Source organism: Dipteris shenzhenensis, chromosome 4 (assembly GCF_047967505.1).
Source record: "Dipteris shenzhenensis isolate YYH24624 ecotype China chromosome 4, Dip_SZ_1.0, whole genome shotgun sequence".
In the NCBI taxonomy this organism is placed as follows: domain Eukaryota; kingdom Viridiplantae; phylum Streptophyta; class Polypodiopsida; order Gleicheniales; family Dipteridaceae; genus Dipteris; species Dipteris shenzhenensis.
Genome location: NC_141599.1, coordinates 11,670,862 through 11,695,035, shown reverse-complemented (window position 1 = coordinate 11,695,035; position 24,174 = coordinate 11,670,862). Strand labels below are relative to the sequence as shown.

At 43.9% G+C, this 24,174-nt stretch overlaps 1 protein-coding gene across 2 annotated transcripts in view; it reads left to right on the top strand.

The window, feature by feature from the left end:
* LOC147902461 (Calcineurin-like metallo-phosphoesterase superfamily protein) overlaps nucleotides 1-24,174 on the top strand; it is a 73,005-nt gene that overhangs the window by 32,717 nt on the left and 16,114 nt on the right. For both annotated transcript variants that reach the window (XM_087373513.1, XM_087373512.1), the window contains exon 3: nucleotides 3,605-3,783. In XM_087373513.1, coding sequence (XP_087229639.1) covers nucleotides 3,605-3,783 — 179 coding nt within the window. The remainder of the gene's footprint in view (nucleotides 1-3,604; nucleotides 3,784-24,174) is intronic.

Genomic DNA, 24,174 nt, shown 5'->3' with positions numbered 1-24,174 from the left:
TTTGATGTATGCCATGGTTGCCACTAAATGGCCAAGGTTCCGTATGCATCTGCAGTTGGATCTTTGATGTATGCCATGGTTGCCACTCGTCCGGATATTGCTTTTGCGGTGGGAGTCATCAGCAGGTATATGGCAAATCCAGGCAAGAGGCACTGGGAAGCAGTGAAAGGTGTCTTGAGGTATCTCAAGGGTACCAAAGACTTGTGCATATGCTATGGTAGGCAGGATGCATTGGTGCATGGTTTTACAGATTCAGACTATGCAGGGAATGCAGATAACCGGAAGTCTACTACCGGTTATATTTTCACATTTGCAGGAGGTGCTATATCATGGGTGTCTCGGTTGCAGAAATGCGTTGCACTGTCAACTACTGAAGCTGAATATGTTGCAGCCACTGAGGCTTGCAAGGAAGCAATATGGCTTACTCGGCTGGTGGGAGATTTGGGCATTACAGGAGATATGCCAGTTTTGCATTGTGATAGTCAGAGTGCTATCATGTTGGCAAAGAATCCGGTCTTTCATCAGAAGACCAAGCACATAGAAGTGAAATATCATTTCATCAGGGAGGTACTGGAAGACAAGCGACTTGAGCTTGTGAAAGTGCATACTGATGATAATCCTGCAGATTTGCTCACTAAGAGCTTGCCTACAGAGAGCGGTTTGCACATTGCCGCCACATCATGGGAGTAGGATGAGACCATTCTTATTATATGGTCTTGTATACAGTAACTGTATATTGCTGTAATTTTTATTCTTTTCTCCCCTTTAGGCACATTGGCCTTTAGGTGGGAGGTTGTTGGGGTAAAGGCACATTGCCAACCCTTCATTAAAGATAGGACACCTATGACTGTCTTAAGACAGTCATAGGGTAAAACCTAATCCTAATAAAACTAATGAGTTTGTGGTGTGGCTCATCACTTCACACCCGCACATTGGAGTCTTCTCTCTCTCTCACTCTCTCCCTCTTGCTCTTCTTCCCCCTTCTGGCCCTTCACATGCAACCCATAATTGAAACTTACATGAAACCTAGGTTACACACGAATTCTAAACTGCATGAAATGACCTTGAGATCACATGTGACTATAGCAAAAAACATAGAGAGCTAAATACAACAAAATTGTCATGTAAAAACTTTATATATTTCGACTGAAGATTGAGAACATGACTTCGACTCTCTACCAACCATCCACGCTTTCCATTGCATGGACCAACATGAACTAGCTGCCACGTCCATTGGCCAATTATCCGAATCTCTAAGGTGCTAAACCACCCCCCAGGAGAGGATTTCCTTAACAATACCCTCCGAAATCGGAGCATGGAATTTCATATTGGAACACTTAAGTTGAAAACATGCCAAAATAATCGAAGACTACTGCAACTAACAACGCTGACAAAGACAAAAAATACTAAAGTTACCACCTACACAAGGCATGATAACAAAATGCCACCCACGCAGGGCAAGGCGTCAAGTTTTGGTTACCCACACAGGGCACAACTCCACTAACAAGATCTCAATAAATGCAAATCAAAATGCCCAATCGTCCTCTATTGGAGAACTTTCTTTTGCCGTAATGCCAGCAAACTCTTGTGTGGGGGGGTCTCCTTTGCTGCATACACCTTCTCCCTCAGCTTGGATTGCATATCATATGTCTCTTGTATCAGTGTCGATCATCATGACCTTCCTTACCACAATAAGAACATTTCAGTGGTTCCTTTCCTCGAGTCGAGTCCTTTTTGTCTTTGCTGTCAGACACTGTATATGCTGGTTCTCCAACCGGAGACTGTAAATTCAACCTCCTTTCCTCACCAAGTAAGAGAGCCACTACATCGAAAAAATCCATTTCATCTGAGCTAACCCCTAAAATTTGAACTAAGTTTGGAAATCTTTGGGAAATAGCTGATAGGTGGAAAGCCTTAGAATCTTCGTCGTTCACCTTTGATCCCAACACAGATAATTGCTGGAATAACAATTGTAACCAATTCAAACACCCTCCCAAACTCTTGGGCTCTCCCATGTGAAAGCCAAACATTTCTTGCTTCAGAAACAACTTCGAGTGCTTCATCTTAGGTCCGAAGAGCGTCTCCACCATGGTCCAATTGTTTGCTGCATTCTTCGAGACGTCCATATGATGAAAAAAGTCCGTACCAAGAGCCTTTCCAAGAATTCCCATGGCCTTTCCATTCCTTTTCTTCCACATTGACAACTTCACTGGTTCGTTGTCCTTGGGCTACACATGAATTGTAAACTGCATGAAATGACCTTGAGATCACATTTTACCATAGCGAAAAACACAGAGAGCTAAAGACAACGAAATTCTTACGTAAAAATTCATATATTTTGACTGAAGACTCTTAACAGGACTTTGACTCTCTGGGCACCCCTATCGGGTTTGTTGCAGAGATTTTACAAGGATAGACAAGGATGCTTGACTCTCTACAGGGCTCTATGACCTAGTATGGGCAGCTGCTCTACTTGCAAACTACTGGCAATCATCTTACGACTCTCATGGAGTTGGAATGGACAAGGAGAAAGAAACAAGTCGTCACCCAGAATTTTGTAGAAGCCAAATCTCCGCCAAGCCTCTGCCACGCATCCACCATGCACACGTAAAGAACTGCATCACCTTGTGCCAAGTGTCCATGCATGCATTAGTCAACCAATCACTGCCAACCATCCATGCTTTCCATTGCATGGACCAATCATAAAGTAGCTGCCATGTCCACTTGCCAGTTATCCAAATCTCTAAGGTGCTAAACCACCCCCATGAAAGGATTTCCCCAACACTAGACACCCCTAGTTTCGTCCTATGGGAGTTGTATCTCCATGATTGGAGTCAATTTCTTTGGGCTCATAGGCTTTTTTGGCCTTCAGCTAACACTAATAGATATTTCTTCTTTCTTTCTTCTCTACCCCATTCTCTCTCTCTCTTCCTCTCTATGCCCCCTGCCATAGTGAGAGATGGCTCAACAGCTGCCGATTTGCGACATCTTCACGTCTCATCGGATGGCCCCTGGATATGTTTTTGGAGCATTAGCACTACATGCTTTAGTCTGTCTGTTGAGGTTTTGAGATTATTAGCTTGGCTTAGCACTCAGCAAGGGCCTTAGTGAGCCCTTTGCTTGAGCCCACAGTGGGTTGTACGAGCTATTTTGTTGATTGTACTTTTATCTCATAGGCCCATGAGGCCTCCTGAAGACATTAATACAACTCTCTCTCTCTCTCTCTCTCTCTCTCTCTCTCTCTCACCCCTTCCTCTCACTTATGCTATTCTGTCCCCCTTCTCTAAATCTGCTCTGTCCCGTTTCGTACACACATTATGTGCATGGGCATCTTGGCATTTCAATGCAAAATATGTTCTCTATTATGGATGATCTGTGGGGAGAATTTGAATAGTGTGCAATACTTCAAAAAACTCCATAATTTATATCTTGATTCTTTATCTATGGAACTCAGTAAATGTCTTCATCAGTATGAGTGTGCAGCCTGTCTGTTGGTTAGATATCTAACATAAGGTAAGTGGAGCTTTGGTTGTCATCTGTGATTTTTCAATCTCTGGGTTCAGATCTGAGAATAATTACCATTTGTGTTGTTGTGTCTATGCAGCTCACAGACAGAACAACCCATGGTATGAAACCTGGATCCTTTGCTCTAAAGGCTACACAGTTTTACTCTGATATTTTCATGCGGCGTTCCTTTCGCACCACAATTTTAGCTTTGAAGCCAGATGAAATCGTTTTCTTGGGTGATTATTTTGATGGGGGACCATATTTGTCTGATAATGAGTGGGTATCTTCTGTCACTCGCACTCCTCTTCTTTATATTTATCGCTGTATGAAACGTTTCTGGCTACGAGTGAACATGAAACTTGTCGAACTGTGGTTATGCTTCTTGGCTCTATCTTTTGATGGAATGACCTTTGCTTCTAATATCCCCAATCTAATCCTTTTCTAGACCAGTGTTGTAAGGAAAGCATCTTAGGCAGGTATAAGTACATGGCATGCTGCAAACTGAGCCCAGAATGAGGGACTTAATGGCACAAATATTTACCATGGTTGCTGAAAATCAGTTCATGAATCTGTTCATTACTAATTGGTATCTTGTAGATCACCCAAAATCCATGTGAATTGTGGTAAATAGTCTTCCGGGTGATTAAACTTGCATTTAGGGGGTGAAAATCTTCTCCATGTGCCTAGCTTGCAAAGTATATATTTTGTTTCAAGATCTTTGACAGAAGTGAAAAGTTTTGTTGGTTACTCTGAGAAGAATTTCAAAGTACAACATAGCACATCTGATCGTGTAAGGTTTGACTCACGGCCCCATCATAGGGCTAATCCAAGCTCTCCCTTGAGCTGGAAATAAAAATTTTCATGAAGGACAGAGCTACCACGTAGTAGGTCTTGGTGTCCCATACCACCAAGACACACACCACGGTTGTGATTCCTGACAGATCACAGATTCTCGTCCAGGATCACTGATCATTGCCCTGTGCTTTGTCTAAATATCATCGTTTTCTTGCTATAAATTAGCTTGGAGCTAAAGCAAACCTTAACAGGCTTCCCCCTAGATGTCTATCCTTATGTCTAGAACCTGTGAGACCGAGTCTATTAATTTAGGTTGACACCTAATCCTATGTTTGGCCTGCCGATAGCTCTGGTGTGATACAAGCTAACCTAGCTAGCTTGGGGGTAGCATGCCTTCCTCTTTTAGAAGGCCCATGCCTGCAAAAGCAACGTTGGAATCTCCTCTTCAGACCATTCGATCAAATACCTACGGTAGACATTCCACTTGGAATGTGTAGTTCTTTGATCAAACCAATTTGGCTTGAGCAGATATATTTATTGACACATGCTCAAGCTGAAGTAAGTCCTCATGTGGAAATAATTCATCATTCTCATAATCCTCTCACATGAAATCTTGGTTGAATCTTCACTGTTGCTGGGAATTCATAATCTTCTTTGTGATCTTAAAGTCTTCTCCATTTATAAATTAAATTTGTAATTTTTACCAAGAGGTTTTCGGCACCTCTGCTGGGTTGCTCAGCGAGTTTATGCACTACCTCGTAGCCTTTCATTGGGTACATTAACAATACACTTACTTTTGACTCGCATTGTGCTAAGAATGGTGGTATGTTTTTACAGGTTTTGATTAGCAGGTAATGATAATAGTTGTTTCCTTGTGTTTGCATTGGTATTTCATTTGTTAGCACTGCCCTGCAGGCAGCGCTCTTCTGACACTTTTGAAAAAAAGTGTCCCTTGATTTATTTTAGGCCGATATCCCTCTCTCTCTTTCTCTCTCGTCCCCCTTCCCAAAGCAATTCGTCCCTCTCTCTCTCTCTCTCTCTCTCTCTTCTCGTCCCTCTAAGGGCAGTGCTCACGGGTACTTGTACTCGCTTGTTTTCTTATATGTATGTTAGTTTATCTTTGCTCCTTTGTGTGTGTGGTGGATATTCAACCTAATGCAATTCTCTCTCTCTCTCTCTCTCTCTCTCTCTCTCATTTCTTTTTCTTATGTTCTTCTTTGTTTCTTTCTTTTTGCTACCAAAGTTTTTTGGTGTTTGGGTTGGGTTACAAAGCACTGGGTCTACCCTAGAGATTCTGGAATCATTCGAAACCCAGTTGGCAGCCTATGCTTGAGTACTGATGAGAACATAATTGTCGCTATGCTTACTATAATTTTTAGCTTTTTTCTCATTTACTCATAATTTTGTTTTGAAGTTGCTTACAAATTCCCTTCTTTCCATTGTTCTTTCGCTTGTTTTATAAAAATTTTAATTTGTAAGATTGGTTATACTCTAGTTTGATGAAGGTATATATATTGGTGATGTTGATCGGCATGGCTCTGGATATTGTTTCTCATTTGATCAACTTGTATTTCACAACCCAGTAAGAAACAAGCAGGTGTCCCTCTCTCATCTAGTGAACTGGAGTGTAAGACACAATCGCAGCTGCTAAAGAATGCATGTGGTTGAGGAACCTGATTTAAGCTTTTTTCGTACAGAGGACATGGGCAGTTATTGTTGTATAGCCATTGAGAAGAACCTTGTTTTTCGTGACCACATGAAACATGTTTATTTCACTAGTGTTATATGTCAGAATGTAATTGTAGATGGTGGTCTGATTTATGATCCACGAAGGAAAACATAGCTGATGTCTTCACTAAGAGCCTTGGCAAGGAAGCATTAGTGGGGATCAGGCATCAAAGAAAATGAGAAAATGAGAAAATGTGAAGAGGGAAAGTGAGGTGAATTATTTCATTTTTGCTTGTTTTCTGGCCAGTTTCTATATATGTACAGATGGTCTTGTGTAGAAATGGTACCTTTGGTACCCAGGTACTTTTAGATTCTTTCTAAGTGTAGTCAATTTATTTCTATTGAGGGGGACCTAAAGAGAACTTTTACTGGAAAGGTACAGTGTAGGTTAGAACTACAGTGCGGGGTCAGTCCCAGCACATAGAACAGTAATCTTAACTTTAGGGTTTTGGATGCCATCCTGCTGTTAGAATATGTGGGTCAATGTCCTACATATAAGCCCCCAAATGAGTACATCAGGGTTTGACGCAGTAGTTTTTTTTTTTGGACTGATTCGCGGACTGACACATGTGCTATATAAGCAATACATGGAGCCCACATGGAGGTCTGAAGCTCACATTGGACTGCCAAAGGACTGTATTATGGCCATATGGGCAGAATGGATGCCCAGCCATGCAGGCTGGATTGAGGAATTAGACCCTCTTATTGAGAATTGATCTTTGCAAATGCCTTCTTCTGCCTTTTCACAAATTTGCTATTTCTTCAACACTTGTTTCTGGCTTAGTTCTTGTCTCTTCAACAACTTTGCTACGTCCTCAACATTGTCTCTGGGAAGTTCTAGAGGCGATTTGTACCTTGTGCTTCTAGATGTCGTAGTTGAATGACCCCTTAATCTTGTATGCATCTCTGATCATTTGATCATTCATGAATGCCATTTTGTGATCAAAGCTTGAACAAATTGCAGCCAAGATGAGCACAAGACCTTTTCAAACCTCTCTTGCTGAGATTACGTGCAATTCACGTCAATCCCCAATTTATGGCAGTGATTTTCTGAAAATTTTACAAATTTACCCAAATTTTTGCAGGATTATGCATCCAAATATGCAAATCTCTGTCATAACAGTTCAGAAAACTATTCTAGCCTGCAAAACAGAGCAGCACACTCTTTTGAAATCTGCAATAAATGTCTAATTTTAACCCAATTTTCTGGACAATTTGCACCATAATCTACAATTTCAGACAGGATTCAGCATAATAATGCTGTCCCAGCCGAGGGATTTCACACATGAAATTACTTTATACTTTTTCTGTAAAATTTTGGAAGCTCTTTGAACAGCCTTGAACCCAGTATTGATTACATTGCCAAAGCTGCCTTTGATGCAAAATTGACTGCTCCAAATTGTAAAACCTGAAAAACCGTTAGATTTTGCATTAAAACTCGCCATATATCAGCAAGACTAATCATGAAATTCTCCCATATGAATTTTTCCTACAGTTAGGATTTCATCTAAAATGTACAGATTCACGTGTGAAAATTCCCAATTTTATTTTATGTTATTTTGTTTTTCTTCAAAAAGTAAAAATTGTCTCAAGAATATGCGGAAAGTTGTTTTTGCTGTTGCAGGCTGTTATTTTGTGTCCCAAATACATGCAATTCACATCAGCCTTGCAATTTGATGAGGAATTAGCAGATACAAAATTGCAAAAATTTGAAGAATTTTACAGAACGAAAGCTTGGAAGTCCATCTATTGCTTGCAAATGATTCCTCCTGGGTGCTCCATTTCAGTATACAAAACGAGCTGTATTAGCAATAGGGAGATGTGAGGGAGAGCACACGTAGGTATATACAGGAAGAGATTGCATAACACAATGACCTACAATGCACATTCTATTGAAGAAACAAAAGCTTACGTATAGGGAGGAGCCCTATTTATGTGCGATGGCACTTGGGCTACAGTTATCTTTCTCCTGCCATCTCAACCAGCTTCGGGCACCCTGTTTTTTTGCTCCCTTCTAGCTGAGGATGGGTGATTCCTTTCATGTTTTGTTCCGGTGTGAAGACAGAGGACTTCTCCTAATGCAGTGCACTTTACACAGCCACACTGTCTTCTACAAGTCGCGAGTTGTTTACTGCCTGAATTTCCCTTGTCTGTCAGTGTAAGGTTACCTATTGCAAAGGTGATTTCATGGAGGGAAGGCAGTAATTGAACGCCCTCTCTTGATCAATGCTTGATGGAGATTTATGACGAAGTTCAGTCTGAGTTGACACCACTACAAACGGACATAATTGTTCGGGATCTGGAAAGCATGGAGGAAGTGCTATGGAGAGCTTTGGACCACTACAAGATTCCACCCTTTGGATGCTCCATAGCGAAAGCAGCTCTGCATTGTAAGAGATGCAGGGAGGGCGAGAAAGCATCCATTCACCAGTGGATTCGTCACTGGAAACCGGACTGGGGTCAATACATCTATGGAAGAGCTGATTAGAAGCGTATTAAAAGCACCTCCACTTTATTCAACCCAAAACCTCCATTAAATCCTCTATGAGGAAAAGTTTTCTTTGAGGTCTTGTTTAACCATCCACCATTTTGTTCGGTATACCATAGGTGGATTGGATTCTGATGTTTTATAAACCACTGCTTTACATGTTAAGGGTGCAATAGAGCGTAATATATTTGCTCTACTTTTGTAATTCTGTATCGTTATATGCCACAAATATATATTGATGATTACTTTTGCTGTCCATGTTTGGTCCTACTTGTATTGAGTTTCTGATGTGCTTATCTTGTGAATGGAAACTTTTGTGCTATTTCCATTGTTCTTAAATCTTATATGTTATCCAAAGTAAAAGTTGTTATTGAGATCAACTTGTATCCCTATCATAAATCATTCTGAGGTCCTTAAGCCTATTTAGACCTATGTCTCCCTAACGACAGCCAGATTAGCTGGGGCTGCGTAGTATGGGATGCGCAGTCTGACTTGGGATTGACTAAGGTCAATGAATACAAACAAGGGCACAATGATTGATTTAATTAATCATGATTAAGCTATGGAAATAGCGAGATCATATGAACAGTATAAGGTTGGATAACCTACTATTCTCAAGGTATATTGTATAGTTATTAGTTGGTAATATGATTTCCTGTGGATCTTGTGCTTGGATGGAGCACTATTGGACTTTCCTGTGAACACGGAGAAATTTTGGCTATTCATGCATAAAATGGAAAATGCAGTAACATTAAAACTTTATATCTTGGATTTGGATATTAGAAGTTATTGTTATCTATGAAGCACAACAAGAAGTTGACTCCTTGGTATGCTCTCTTGAAAAGACATTCCAGAACAGTGTTTCATAACCTTGGCCTTGAGGGAGAGATGCGGGTGGAAGTATCCACTAGGCTGTATCATGTCCAGACATTCAAAACTCTGTCCATAAGGAATTTTAGTTACGCTGAAACGCCGAAACGGCGCAACAAAGGCCTGAAACGGTGTTTCCCTCGTGCCAGACCCCCCAAAATGCGAAACGGCCCCGAAACCCGAAACGCAGACTGAAACGGTGATCTGAAACGCCGAAACGGCATTTGAAACGTCGTTTCAGACCCGAAACACGCCGTTTCGGGCGTGACCTAAAAACAGGGCAAAACATAAAAAACGCCACGTGCCTCGTCGCATTTTTCTGCTCTTCTGCCTGCTGCTCTCCCCCAGGATTTCTTGCTCGCTTGGTTCTCTCCCGAGTCCGAGTCCCAGCCCTACGAGTGGCTGCTCTTTTGGACACCTGGCTTTGGTGAGCATATTTCCTTTCTCTATGCTTCTCTTGCCACAAACATCTTGCTGTTTTTTGGCTGCAACCATTGATTCTTGGCTTTTCCCTTAGAAATTTGATCTATTGCAGCTTGTACAAGTGCTCTTTTTGCTCATGGATATGGCTTCACAAAGCGTTGTCCCTCAGCAAGAGGAGGAGTTCACCCAATCGGATTATTGGTGGAGCCAAGTTGATTTGGTAGGCAAGTATGACTCCAAGAAAGGAGGAGCTTGCAAGTTTAGATGCAGATGGTGTGGATTGGAGCGAGGAGGGAACCCTGATAGGGTCAAATGTCATCTTCTTGGCATTAAGGATGGGGGGATTGGGCTATGCTCCATAATCTCACCACAAGAGAAAGAAGGTTGCAAAGAGAGGTTGAAGTATTGCCCACTACAAAAAGGGCAAAGACAATGGCTTCCACTGGTGTAGGAGCTTCTTCAAGTGCTCATGCAGCACGTGTTCAGCAGGCCACTGCATTTCGGAGTCCTCTTCCCTCTGCTACTACGGCTTCTTCTTCTGCGAGTGCACATGGAGCTCCTGCTAATATTCCTGCTACATCTCGGTCTACTTCACATAGGCAGGGCAGTCTTTACACATCATGGCATCCGCAAAGGAAGGTACAAGTAGATGCAGCTGTGGCCCGATTTTTTTACTCCAATGGGATTAGCTTCAATGTTGCTAGATCACCCTACTTCAAAGAGATGGTGTCAGAAATCAAAACATTTGGATGCACATATACCCCTCCCACATTTGATGCTTTGAGGGGCAAGCTTCTAGAGGATGAGGTGGTGGCAGTTAAGCAAGCTATTAAACCTATGAAAGAGAAATGGGTGAAGTATGTGGTAAGTTTGGTTGCAGATGGATGGAGTGATGTGCGAAGTCACTCACTAGAGCATATCCTTGCATATTGTAGGGGATCTGCACTCTACATACACTCCATAGAGTGTGGAGTGCAACAAAAAACAGCACCTATATTGATGCAAATGTGGGCAGATGCAGTGGAATATGTGGGGCCGTCTAATGTTTTGCACAGATGGGGAAAATACCAATAAGGCAGCAGGTGCATTATTGGAGCAAAAGTATCCTCATATCCAGTGGAGTGCTTGTGTAGCACATTGCTTGAATAATTTATTGAAAGACATTGGCAAATTGGATTGGGTCAAGAATGTTATTGACAATGGAAAAGAGGTGGTTAACTTCATCACACGACATAATTGTTCTCTTGCTTTGTACCATAAATTTGCCAACAAGGAGCTTTTGAAGTATGCAGAGACAAGATTTGCATACAACTTTTTGATGCTTCGCAGGCTCCTTGAAATGAGACCTGCACTGAAACAAGTTGTGGCAAGCCCAGAGTGGGACGCATGGCCCACTTCTAGGCAGGCTCTTGGAATTTATTGTTATGACTTGTGCATAGGTAGTGATGAATTTTGGGCTGATGCATCTCACATTGTTGATCTATGTGTGCCTATTGTGTATCACAAACTCTATCTCTAATTTATGAAGCTCTATTCCAACGTGGATACAAATCACGGGTGATGGCATTCGGTTGTTTCACCCAGCCAATTCTCATGGATAGCAGATCATCAGATACATATATTCCTACGTTATTTTTCTTCATACTTATCCATGAGACCCTCATTTCCCTAGATAGTTCTCCTTGCCAAATGTCATCATTATAGCCTCTCCACTTGGTGCACCTTTTTACCCCTCTCTTGGACACATTTAAGACCACTTGCCCCTTGGCATTATTGCACATTTAGGTGCACCTAGGCCTTAGCACTCAGAACTACCTAGTCAATGCCATTTCACCCTCACCTAGGACCTTGGCAGTTACTTCTCTTGACCATTTCAATTACGCACATTAACTATTACAAAAGTTGGTCATCTAAGAGAAAATGCCCACCGATCTATCCGAGGTCATGCTATCTCGGCTAGAGCATAACATTCCTTCCCTCTTCAAGCATCAGCATCCTCGATGATGAAATCTGGGAACGCTCTCCGTAACTGGTATACGGATTCCCAGGTAGCTTCCGATAGAGGCTGACCATGCCATGCAACCAACACCGTGGGTATCTTCCGATTTCGTATCTGCATTGTTCCTCGGTCCAGGATTCTTGTTGGCTGGCGCCTTGCAATATCCTCTATCTCCTGAAACAAAATCACACCTTCGATTAGTGAGTCACCTGTATGCAAAAATTTCTTTAAGCGCGAAACATGAAAAACCAGGTGCACCTTACACCCCTGTGGCAATTCCAATTTATAGGCTACACTGCCTATTCTCTTTAGAATTAACCACGGCCCACAGTATCGAGGTGATAACTTAGCACACTCTCTTGAAGTCAACGACTTCGAGTGCGAAGGAACTCTGAGAAAAACTTTTTCTCCTTCTTTAAATACTCTTATAGACCGATTTTCATCCGCATACACCTTGGCTCTATCCATAGCGTGGCGGATATTAGCTCTCGCAAGTGCTTGCATCTCCCGCATCTGAACTACAAAGTTCGCGGCACTAGGCACTTTCTGAGGTACTCCAACTATAGTTGGATTGGCTGGTCTATAACCATAGTTCAGTTCAAACGGACTGAACCTGGTAGAGGAATGTTTCCTATCATTGTAGGCAAACTCCAACAATGGCAACCACTTGTCCCATGTATGTTGCCTCAATGACACATATGCTCTCAGCGTATCCTCTAAAGTCTGGTTGACTCTCTCCGTTTGACCATCCGTCTCAGGATGATCCCCACTACTCATTCCCAACTCAGTCCTTAGTGTCTCAAATACTGCTGTCCAAAAATGACCGGTAAATCTAACATCTCTGTCTGACACTATGGATCTAGGCAATCCATGCAGACGAAATATATGTCTAATGAACAAATCCGCCACTTGCGGGGCACTAACAGACTCTCTAGTCGGAATGAAGTGAGCCATCTTGGTTAGACGATCAACCACCACAAGGATAGAATTATACCCTCCTTGTGTTGCAGGTAGCCCTACAATAAAGTCCATGGAAATGCTCTCCCACTTACTTAGTGGTATTTCCAAGGGCTGTAAAAGTCCGGGTGGCTTCACCCGCTCGGCCTTGACACGAGAAACACCGTGTCACATATTCATGAATATGCTTTTTCATCTTTGGCCAAAAGAAATCTCGCTTCACGAGATCATATGTCTTCTCGACACCTGGATGTCCCGCACACGGGCTATCATGGCATTGTCGAATGACTCTCTGCTTGAGATCATTCTGACCAGGTACTACAACCTTGCCATTTCTAACTAGCATACCATCCCTTATGGTATATCTTGCATAAGTTTGGCCTTTTCTGGATGCCAGGTCATCCTTTTCACTTTCCCCGGGTTTTAACACATGAGCTTTAGGCCACAAGCTCTGGACAAACTCGTCCACTTTTTGAGTTTCTCTTATCTCGGTCATTAGAGCACTCTCTAATACCGTGAAACTCAGGTTGTGCATAATGCGAGACAACGCATCAGCAACCTTATTGTCTTTTCCTCTTCGGTACCGAATCGTTAGATTAAACTCCTGCATGAGCTCTGCCCACCTAGCTTGGCGGTCCCTCAAGTCAGGCTGTTTACAAAAATGTTTCAGAGTATCATGATCCACATCCACATAAAACTCTGAACCATACAAATAATGTCTCCATGTTTTCAAAGCATGGATAACATCATACAACTCCAATTCATGAGTTGGCCAATTCCTTTGAGAGGGAGAAAGCTTCTTGCTTTCAAAGGCTACTGGCCTTCTCTCTTGAAGGAGAACTGCTCCTACCGCAATGCCACTTGCATTGTTTTATGGTGTGAAAACTTTCTTGTTGATTCTGTCCCCAAATAAAAGGTACTTTATCTGAGGTCAGATCAGTCAATGGCGATACTATTCCGGAATATCCTTTGATATGCCTTCTATAAAACTGGACAAATCCCAAGAATGATCGCAACGCGGTCAGACTCTGAGGGATTGGCCAAGTCAGTATTGCAGCCACTTTCTTCGGATCCATTTCTACCCCCTGTGGAGTAATTATGAACCCTAAATATTCAAGCCTAACCATACACAGTATAGTTTTCTTCTTATTCACATAAAGACTGGCTTTCCTCAAAGTACTGAACACTATCCTTAAGTGTTCACGATGCTCAGTAACACTTTTACTGAATATCAAGATGTCGTCAATAAAATGTACTACAAACTTTCCGATATACGGACGTAGTAAATCGTTCATAAGCATGACGAAGGTCGCTGGAGCATTGGTAAGTCCGAAGGGCATTACCAAAAACTCATAATGACCAAACCTGCTTCTGAAAGCGGTTTTATGCACATCCTTGGCTCTAATCCGGATTTGATGGTAGCCACACTTAAGATCTATCTTACTGAAAATCACGGCTCCATGTAATGCATCTAGCAAATCATCAATCCGAGCCATCGGATACATGTGCTTAACAGTGATATTATTCAATGCTCTGTAATCTATACAGAGGCGAAACGTATCATCCTTTTTCTTCTTTAATATCACTGGCGAAGCAAAAGGTGAGAAACTTGGTTGAATCTGCCCCAACTTGAGGTATTCTTCCAGTTGTCTACGCACCTCCGCCTCCTCAGCAAAACTCATTCTATAGGGAGGTCTATTTACAGGTTCTGCCCCCGGGATCAGTTCAATCTTATGTTGAACTTTCCGCTCTGGAATAAAAACTCTACTTGAGCCTTTCTGATTTCCATCACGGAAACCAACGGTCCCTGAGGTATATCTTTTTCACCTCGCAAGACATAAAGCACATCATTCATCTTGAATTGATATACGTGCTTTTTCCAATCAATGGCTGGATTCTTCCTAGAATGCCACGCCATTCCCAGGGCTATATCTGCATGAGCAAGCTTGGTCATTTCAAAATCAAGCTTCTCAGCTTTGGTCCCATACTTCAGTTGAACTTCCATCTGCCATCCTGACTGTATACGCATAGTCAGATGGACTCGTCTTTAATTTCAGCCATTCCCTGAATTTGTCAGTGTACTCTGCCACTGACAGACTCTTCTGACGAAGATTTCTATAAGCATCCCAAGCTCGGGATTCTTCATCAGGTGGAAGAAAGTGTACCATCTGTCCGCTGCCTCAATAAACAGGTGTGTGGCCTCGCGGATCTTCTTTAGATCGGATCTAATTTCACAAATGGCGAAGGCTTCTTCCCACTTGTGTAACCAAACCTCGATCACATCAGAGCTGCGCTCGGTCATCCGACCAGCGTACTTCTCCGGTCTATAATTAGCGATATTAGGCACTTTGACCCTTGCGCGCTCTAAGGAATGTATACTGGGCTCTGGCTCTGCTGGAGCTTTGCCCTTATCAATTCTAGACAGTCTAGCCGCCAAGGCTTGCACCATCTCCCTGATCTCATTTTGACCAGCATTCACTTGAAGCTGCTGGTTCATAATCTGCTGTAAAGCATCCTCTAATATCGAAATCCTACCAATCAATGTAGGTGCTGCATGATGTGACATCTGTTGTGTAGACTGTACTCTAGACTCACTAGGATTCACTCTTGAATTCTGCCCTTCTGCCTCCATAGGTTCACAATGGAAGATGGGTTTTTTTTTTTTTTTTTTCCAGTCTTTTCTAATACCCAAATAACCAATATATACACCCTTCACTTCTGTTATGCTTTCCTGGGGTTTTTTTTTTTTTTTCTTTTCTACGGTACAGAAATAACAGGACCTATGAAAAACAAAAAAAACTGCATGAAAAGAAAGGGCTCCTTGGTTGTTTCGCAACGATGCCAGCTGCTCTTTCTCAGACGTACAGTTTCCCTTCGAAGTCCATTCCAAATAGGCTGTGCAGAGGCCTTAGAATGCCTCGAAGGCGGTGCTTCTGCAGAACAGCAAGCAAGATGCGACCAAATATGTGGCTATTGATCGACGTGACGCCTTCACGTTACGTAGACTATCATCCCGCTTTAGAAAAACCCGTCTGACTACCGAACCGCTACGTTGCCCCAAGTTTAGCCGTCCATTAATTTCGATGCTTCACAAGCCACGGTCGCCCACCTGCGCTGCGTCCCCTGCGCTCAAGTTCCGCTTGGGAAAACAGCGTCAACTTTGACGACCTCACCACCACTATTACATCGACCGTTGAGAACGCCGTCAATTAGGCGTCACCAGCATCACCGTCGATCTCTTCTCCCAGGCCATCACGCAACGCCTCACGGGCTTCCATCAACCTGCTTGTATTGACCCGCGTCAATCAGTCGACGGTCACATCCCTACCCTTACCTTCTGCTCTGATACCAAATATCACAAACTCTATCTCTAATTTACGAAGCTCTATTCCAACGTGGATACAAATCACGGGTGATGGCATTCGGTTGTTCCACCCAGCCAATTCTCATGGATAGCAGATCATCAGATACATATATTCCTACGTTATTTTTCTTCATACTTATCCATGAGACCCTCATTTCCCTAGATAGTTCTCCTTGCCAAATGTCATCATTATAGCCTCTCCACTTGGTGCACCTTTTTACCCCTCTCTTGGGCACATTTAAGACCACTTGCCCCTTGGCATTATTGCACATTTAGGTGCACCTAGGCCTTAGCACTCAGAACTACCTAGTCAATGCCATTTCACCCTCACCTAGGACCTTGGCCGTTACTTCTCTTGACCATTTCAATTACGCACATTAACTATTACAAAAGTTGGTCATTTAAGAGAAAATGCCCACCGATCTATCCGAGGTCATGCTATCTCGGCTAGAGCATAACATTGTGAAGCTGCTTAACTGAGTTGATGGAGATATGCCTTTTCTTGGTAAGGTGTATGAGGGGATGGATCGGATGATTGAGAATATCAGAGAAATAGAAAAGGATCCCCAAAGGTTGAGAGAATTGGAAGAGTTGGCTGTGAGCAGATGGAATCAATATTACTCTCCCATGCATGCAGTTGCCTTTGTGTTGGACCCGGAGTTTCAACACAAGGCAAGTGCACAACAGAGTGATGCAGAGGTTGTTCGTGGTTGGAACCTCACTCTTCAGAAGATGGTGCCAACTCCTGATGGACGGCGGAGGATAAAAGACCAGCTTGCCAATTATCGCAATAAGGAAGGCATATATGAATGGCCAGATGCACAGCATGATATGTAATATTAACTCATTTTGATTTTCAGATTTTAGGAACTTCTAATTTGTTATTTAATACAAACTTAGAAATCTGAAATTTATGAGTTTTGGAATTTCAGATTTTGAGTTGGGGCTGTTACATGGTGGGAGGATTATGGAGCTGATTCCCCCGAGTTGCAAAAGCTTGCCATCCGCATTCTAAGCCAAGCTTGCACCTCCTCTTCTTGTGAGCGTTTGTGGAGTAGCTTTGCCCATATCTACACAAAGAAGAGAAATCGTTTGCGAACGCAACGGGCCAATGATCTTGTCTTTGTTAATGCAAACTTGCGTTTGCTTAACAAGATGAGGCACGAGTATACGCATGACAAATATATTGGATTTCATAGCCCAGATGATGCCCACTCACCTGATGATGATGATTTGTTAGTAGAGGAGAATGATGATGAGGAGGAGGAGGAGGCAGAGGTTGAGTCTCAGGATGAGGCTGAGCTTATTATTTGATCATATCATCTTGAATCATGAATCATTTTTCCATTTTGTAACTTGTTCTAGGATTTATAAATTACCCCACCTTGCGTAATTGAAATTTGCATTGTGTGATTGGTAACTGGTTGAACAATGAAACTTGAATCTTCAAAGTTCAAAGTTACAATCAATATTAATGGTACTCGGTAGAGCTATAGCTTATTGTGCACTTTTTTTGAAGGTAGAGCACTCTAAATGTGTGTATGCATTACTCTAAACCCCCTTGATGACGTGGCGTTTCCCCGTTTCACCCCCTCTCAAAAATCCCGAAACGTTTCCGTTTCCGTTTCCCGTAACTCTGTTTAAAGGAAAACACAGTCCTAAGTATTCCATATGTTACCAGCATGATTCCTAGGGAGAGGAGAGAAAATCTGGAACATGATTTTCCTGAGATCTTAAATTGGATCTTAGTAGACCTTAACTTGAACTTGGATCCTACCAAGGTCTACATCATAGATGACCCAAATACTAACATCCGGATGGGTGGTCTGCAGTAGTATGGGATGCTGTAGATGCTATTGTGGGTGCATCAGAATTCCTTAGTGGCAGGGAATTCAAGACCTCTACCATTGGGCCCACATTTGGTAGATGAAGGTTTATTCTTGGTGATGAGGATCACATGAGGAGTTCAGGGTAGTTGCTAGATACCATGGAGTATCAGGCATTCAGCCATTGGTGAATGGGTGTGGCCAAACCTACCCAATCGGCTAGTGTTTGTCACTCTAAGGGAATCGGGTGACAGATTGTTACAGTTTCTAAACAATAAGGCTCTCTTCTCTGTTCACCATCCAACCATGGCTTCTAGAGTCCTCTCTCTACCGCAAGACCTCCCCGCCTTCTTGCTTGATGAGGCTCTCTCTAGAAATCCCCCTGAACCCAATGCTTGCCAAGTGGCCTCATGCCTTGGTGCCATGTGTCCCATAAGGGACCTTACCATTCTAGCCCTCTCATAGAGCCCATTGGCACCTCTTCACTAATGTCTAGGCCTAGGCGTAACCCTAGACCCAAACCCTCTAGGCCTCATAGTATGCAAGTATCGTCGAGCCCTCTGGTTTCCTGCCTGACCATAATCACACCACACGGTTCGAGGATTATGGCTGGCGTAACATTCCCTTCCCCTTAATCACGTCCTCGAAAATAAAATTTGGAAACCTCCTCTGGAGATTGCTTACCCTTTCCCACGTTGAACTCTCTTCAGGTCTATCTTTCCACTTAACCAGACATTCTTGCCATATTGTATGTAGTGTTCTTTTTTCTTGTCTATCTAAAATTCTTTCTGGTTCATGTGATAAAGATGCAGGTTCAATGAGTTCAACTAGGACTTCATTTCCAATGAGATTACCATCATCTCCTAATTTTCTTTTTAGCCTACTAACATGAAAAACTAGATGTACTCTACATCCCTTAGGTAAGGCTAATTTGTAGGGCGAGGTCTCCTAGTAGCGCCACCAGCATCCAGTCTGTAGCCTGTGATCTGGAAGGGTGTAACCCAAAGATGCGGGCGAAAAGTGATGTGGAGCCCTCTAATTCCACATCTTTCTTGAGCTGCTGCAACTCGTCTTCTGAAAAAATGACGGTTCTCGCGGCCGGTGGAGGTGGACGGAGATTGGCTGAATGGGGATCCATTCGCCAATCGACATGAAAAGGCCGATTCCAACACTGAAAAAGTTCCGTCCATGAAACTACTGCCCAGGACGCCCTGAACGCAGGCACAGGAAGGAGGAGAAAGAGAGGGTAGGAGAGAGGGGAAGGGAAGGAGAGGAAAGACTGAAGGGGGAGACGGAGGTAGGCTGAGGGGGAGGTGAGGGGAGCTGAGTTAGGAAGGAAGGGGGCGGGGAGGGAGAGGGAGGAAGGTTTTTTTTTCTTTTTTTTGCAAGTTCTCCAATTCTCTTAAGTATTGTGAATGGTCCACAATACCTAGGAGACAACTTCGAACATTTACCTATCTTCAGAGATTCTGAAGATTCAGGTACCTTGAGGTATTTCTCATTTACTTCAAACTCCAACCTTCTACGGTGGGGGTTTGCTTAACTTCGTGCTCTATGTACTCTACATCCCTTAGGTAAGGCTAATTTGTAAGCAAGTTCTCCAATTCTCTTAAGTATTGTGAATGGTCCACAATACCTAGGAGACAACTTCGAACATTTACTTGTCTTTAGAGATTTTGAAGATTCAAGTACCTTGAGGTATTTCTCATTTACTTCAAAGTCCAACCTTCTACGGTGGGGGTTTGCATAACTTCGTGCTCTATCCTAAGCTCTTCTTATGCTATCTGACCATCACTCTGTGGATGATCCGTAGTGCTCATATTCAATGAAGTTTCTAACCTCATAAACACAGCCCTTCAAAAATGGCTGTTAAATTTGCTATCCCGATCACTAACAATACCGTGGCTGGTAGCCCATACAATCTGTAAATATGCTCCACCAATAGCCTAGCTAGTTAACATCTTCATTGACAGGAGTAAAATGAGCCATCTTGGTCAACCGATCAACAATTACCCATACAGAGTTGTGCCCCCTCTGTGTCCTAGGTAATCCTACAATAAAATTCATGGAGATGCTTTCCCATTTGCCAGATGGAATCTCCAATGGGTGTAGGAGACCTCGTACCTTAAGGCGTTCAGCCTTATTGACGTGGCATTTTTGGCACTTCAATACATAATCTTGGACGTCCTTACCTATTCCAGGCCAAACGAATTGCCTTTTCAGAAGCGCATACGTCTTCTGAATTCTCGGGTGTCCAGCACTCGGACTATCATGACATTAAAAAAGAATTTGGCGCCTAATGTCATTATTATCCGGGACACATACTCTACCCTTGTAGAGCAGGTAGCCATCCTCAATAGTATACTTTTTTCACTTGAGTCCTTTATCACCAACCTGTGGTGTGTCACCATTTCCATATGACTCCTCAGTGAAAGCCTCTCAATTAGTTGGATCCCTGTTTCTAATTGCTTTCCATATTTTAGAGAAGTGAGGATCAAACTCACATTTCCCTTTTAAGGACTCTAGGAAATCATTTTGAAATTGAGTAAAACTCAATTAATTAACAATTGGCATTCGGCTAAGAGAGTCTGCTACCACATTGAATTTCCCCTTCCGATATGTCAATTGTATATTAAACTCTTGCATTAATTCAGCCCATCTAGCTTTTCAACCTTTAAGCTTTGGTTGACTGTAAATCCACTTAATGCTCTCTTGATCAAAGATTATCTTGAATTTGGCATCATACAAATAGTGCCTCCACTTTTTCAAAGCATACACTATAGCATATAGTTCCTTCTCATATGCCGAGTAATTCCGTTGGGCATGGTTCAATTTCTTGCTTTCAAAAGCCACTGGTCGATCGTTTTGTAAAAGTACTGTGCCAACAGCAAAATCATTGGCATCTGTCTCAACCACGAATGGTTCATTGGGATCCACTACCTCTAAGACAGGAGCTGCTGCCATAGCTACTTTTAATTTTTCAAAACTTCTCGTTTGAGGTTCATCCCATATGAAGGTGCTTCCCTTCCCCTTAAGCTAGTCCGCCATCGGAACATCAATCTTCGCGTAATCTTGGATGAATCTCCTACAGAATCCAGACAAACCTAAGAATATCTGTAATTCTTCTAGGTCTGTAGGATGTGGCCATTCCAATATGGCCCTTACCTTTTCAGGGTCCATATGAACCCCTTCTTGGGATATTATATGTGTCAAGTATTTCACTTCTTTTGCAAATAATTCACATGTGGATTCTTTAGCAAAGAGTGAATTATCTGTAAGCAGTTGGAACACTTTTCGCATGCTTCTTTGTGGTTTTACTATATATAAGGATATCATCTAAAAATACTATAGTAAAATTTCCTAAATATGGCCTTAAGACACTATTCATAAGTGTCATGAAAGTTACTGGAGCATTTGTTTTTTTTGTTTTTTTTCAAAGAAAGGAACCTTCTAGTAATGCTTGAAAGATTTCATACAAGACAGCAGCCCCGAAGGTGTTGAGTATGGGAAAAACCGGAAAAGGTTGAAAGAAAGAAACCGGCCTGTTCCAGAGAAACCCAGCTCACTGCCTAGGGAATCTCTGGAACTGGGGCTAACAACCAAGTGGGGGACTATACAGCCAGCGAATCCCTCGCGGAGTGAAGGTGTAGAAAACACCTACAGGCCAAGCCTTGTAGAAATGAGCACGCCTCTCAATAGTCGCCCTGGATTTTGGAGTCCCACGCTCCTAGGTGGACCGTAGAGTGTAGATGATATCCTGCTAGATGGCAACTAAGGTAGCTGAGGGTGGAACCGGGTGCTCTTCCATCACAAGACTGCAACAAGCCACCCAAATGTTCCAAGTTGTGATGCTGGCTACCACCTCCCAAACACTGTCCTCCCTAGGAGGAGGAGGAGCTAGGTTGTCAGGGGGGACCGCCTCGTGGAGTGCAATCCTCTAGATGCTCTGACCCTGTATCCGGTAGGCTGGTGAGATCTTCTCAATCTGAAACGCGTGTCCTCCCTTTGTCCACCAAGCCACCATCCCCCGGGTGTAGTCTCTGTGAAGACTCTGCATACGTGTCATGATCCTAAGGGCTCTCATCCAGATCCTTGCTACACTATGATAGCTCTATAGGCAATGCGGGATAGTCTCCAAGACACCATCGAAGCAACAATGGCACTGCTCCTCTGCTCGCATCTGCTCCAACCACGGGCCGATGGGCAAACCTCCGTGGGCTGCCAGCCAGAAGAAGTATGAGATCTTCCTCGGCCGCAAGCTGGACCACAACCGCGTCCAAAACCTAGAGCGCACATCACGGGGCACTCTCTCGGTCACCCAATGTCTCTCTCGAGGGGGTCCACCTCGACGAGTCCATCTAAAGCCTCCTGCCAATCCGTGTGGTGTAGGAAAAGAAGGGCACCTCATCCACCATCTTAGCTAGGCCGCCCCTGGAGGGCCAAAACCACTCCCTTGGATCCCACTGGACCTCCCTCAGGGGTCTACCCTCCCACAGCCAAAGTCGCCATCTAGAGGCGTCCTGCTCTGAGATACTAGGAGGGTCAATGTGCCACTCCTTCCCCAAACGTTCCACCGCTTTGATCATCTGCCAGTGAATCCCAAGGCTCCCATCCATCTCAGGGTCACTCTCAGTGAGTGACCTCCAGGTCCTACACGAAAAAAGCCGGGGTGCATGCTGTTGCGCTGCATCAACATCCTCAAGGGAACACCAGTACGGAAAAACTACCCCAACCATCTGTTGTCTCTCCAAACGTGAAGTCCTTCCCACTAGGACTCAGGAATGGCTAAGTCAGTCTCGCCCATCAGCTGCCCTGCCTCTCGTAGATGTGCTAGGGCGTTAAGCCTCGCCTCTGTCTCCATAGGTAGTTTGCTCCAACGACCAAAAGGCCCTGCTGAACCACTATCCCACTGTGCCCAACCAATGTGAGTCCGCTGTCTGAGCATACGTCCCTCTTGATCTCTGACCTCTGGGTGCCATATAAGGGGCTGGTGCTCAAACTCCTCTCTGCATCTGGGTGGAGCACAGATGAGACCCCCTGCCAGTCTTTGCCAAACCCTGTGAAGACTCCTTATCAGGGGGGAGCCCTTCTCCATAAGGGGGGCCTCTGAGAAGATCCATCTATGTGAAGGCTACCACTGTCCCCCAGTGCATGGAGTGTTCCTCAGAAGCTCTCGATGTAAGAGGAGCTTCCAAGGCTCTGAACCTGGGGTGAGGCCATGAACCACCAGCTTGCGTAGAAGGGCCCTGCTCTGCATCTCCGGATCAATGATATCCAAGCCGCCCAGTGCCTGCGGCATGATCACTGTTTGCCAACCTATTCGGGCCCTAGTGTTCCTCGTGCCGTTTGAACCTGCCCATAGGAAGTTTTGTACCAACCGTCAGAGCTGCCTAATGCATCCTCTGTGAAAGCACTAGCAGGAGGCAATATACCAGGCCGTGGCAAGGACCTGGTTTGCCACTAAGGCGCGACCTGTTAGGGAGAGTTTGGCCGAGCTCCAATATAGAAGCTTGTGCCGAACACTCTCAAGGACTGGGGCAATCTGCTGCTCTGTTGTGATGTCAATACCCACCTGGCATCCGAGGTATCTCGTTGTCTGGCCCCGCGGTATCCATCTGAAGCCAAAGTCACTCCCCCACTCTCGGATCTCCTGTGTCTCCTCAAAGCTCGTGAAGAAGCTTATGGATTTTGTCCAGTTGATCCGAGCCCCCGAGGCCTCACAGTAGATAGCCAGGGCGCCTCTGACTCTCTCTAGACTCTCTGTGGTGCCCTCAACATACAAGGCTGTGTCATCTGCAAACTCCAAGTCAAGGAGCTCCTCCTCCTGTCTAATTGGGAGTCTCAACCCTGTGAGACCCGCCACCTGTGATCTCAGATAGTAGCCTAGAGTCTCCGCCACAAACAAGAAGAGGAAGGGAGCTAGTGGGCAGCCCTGGCGGACCGAGCGAGAGAGAGGAAAGGCCTCGCCTGTGTGTCCTGTGATAAGCATCTGACTAGAGCTTCCTACATATAGCGCTGAAACTCCTTTGACCCATTTGTGTGAGAAACCCAATCTCCTCATAGTGCCCTCCAGGAAAGACCACTCCACCCTGTCGTAGGCCTTCTCGAAGTCCAAGAGAAGGACGGCCAGCGGCTGTGACTCCTCCCTGGACCAATCCACTGCCTCCCAGAACGTGAAGATGTTGTCCAGAATGCTGTGCTCCTGGACAAACCCAGT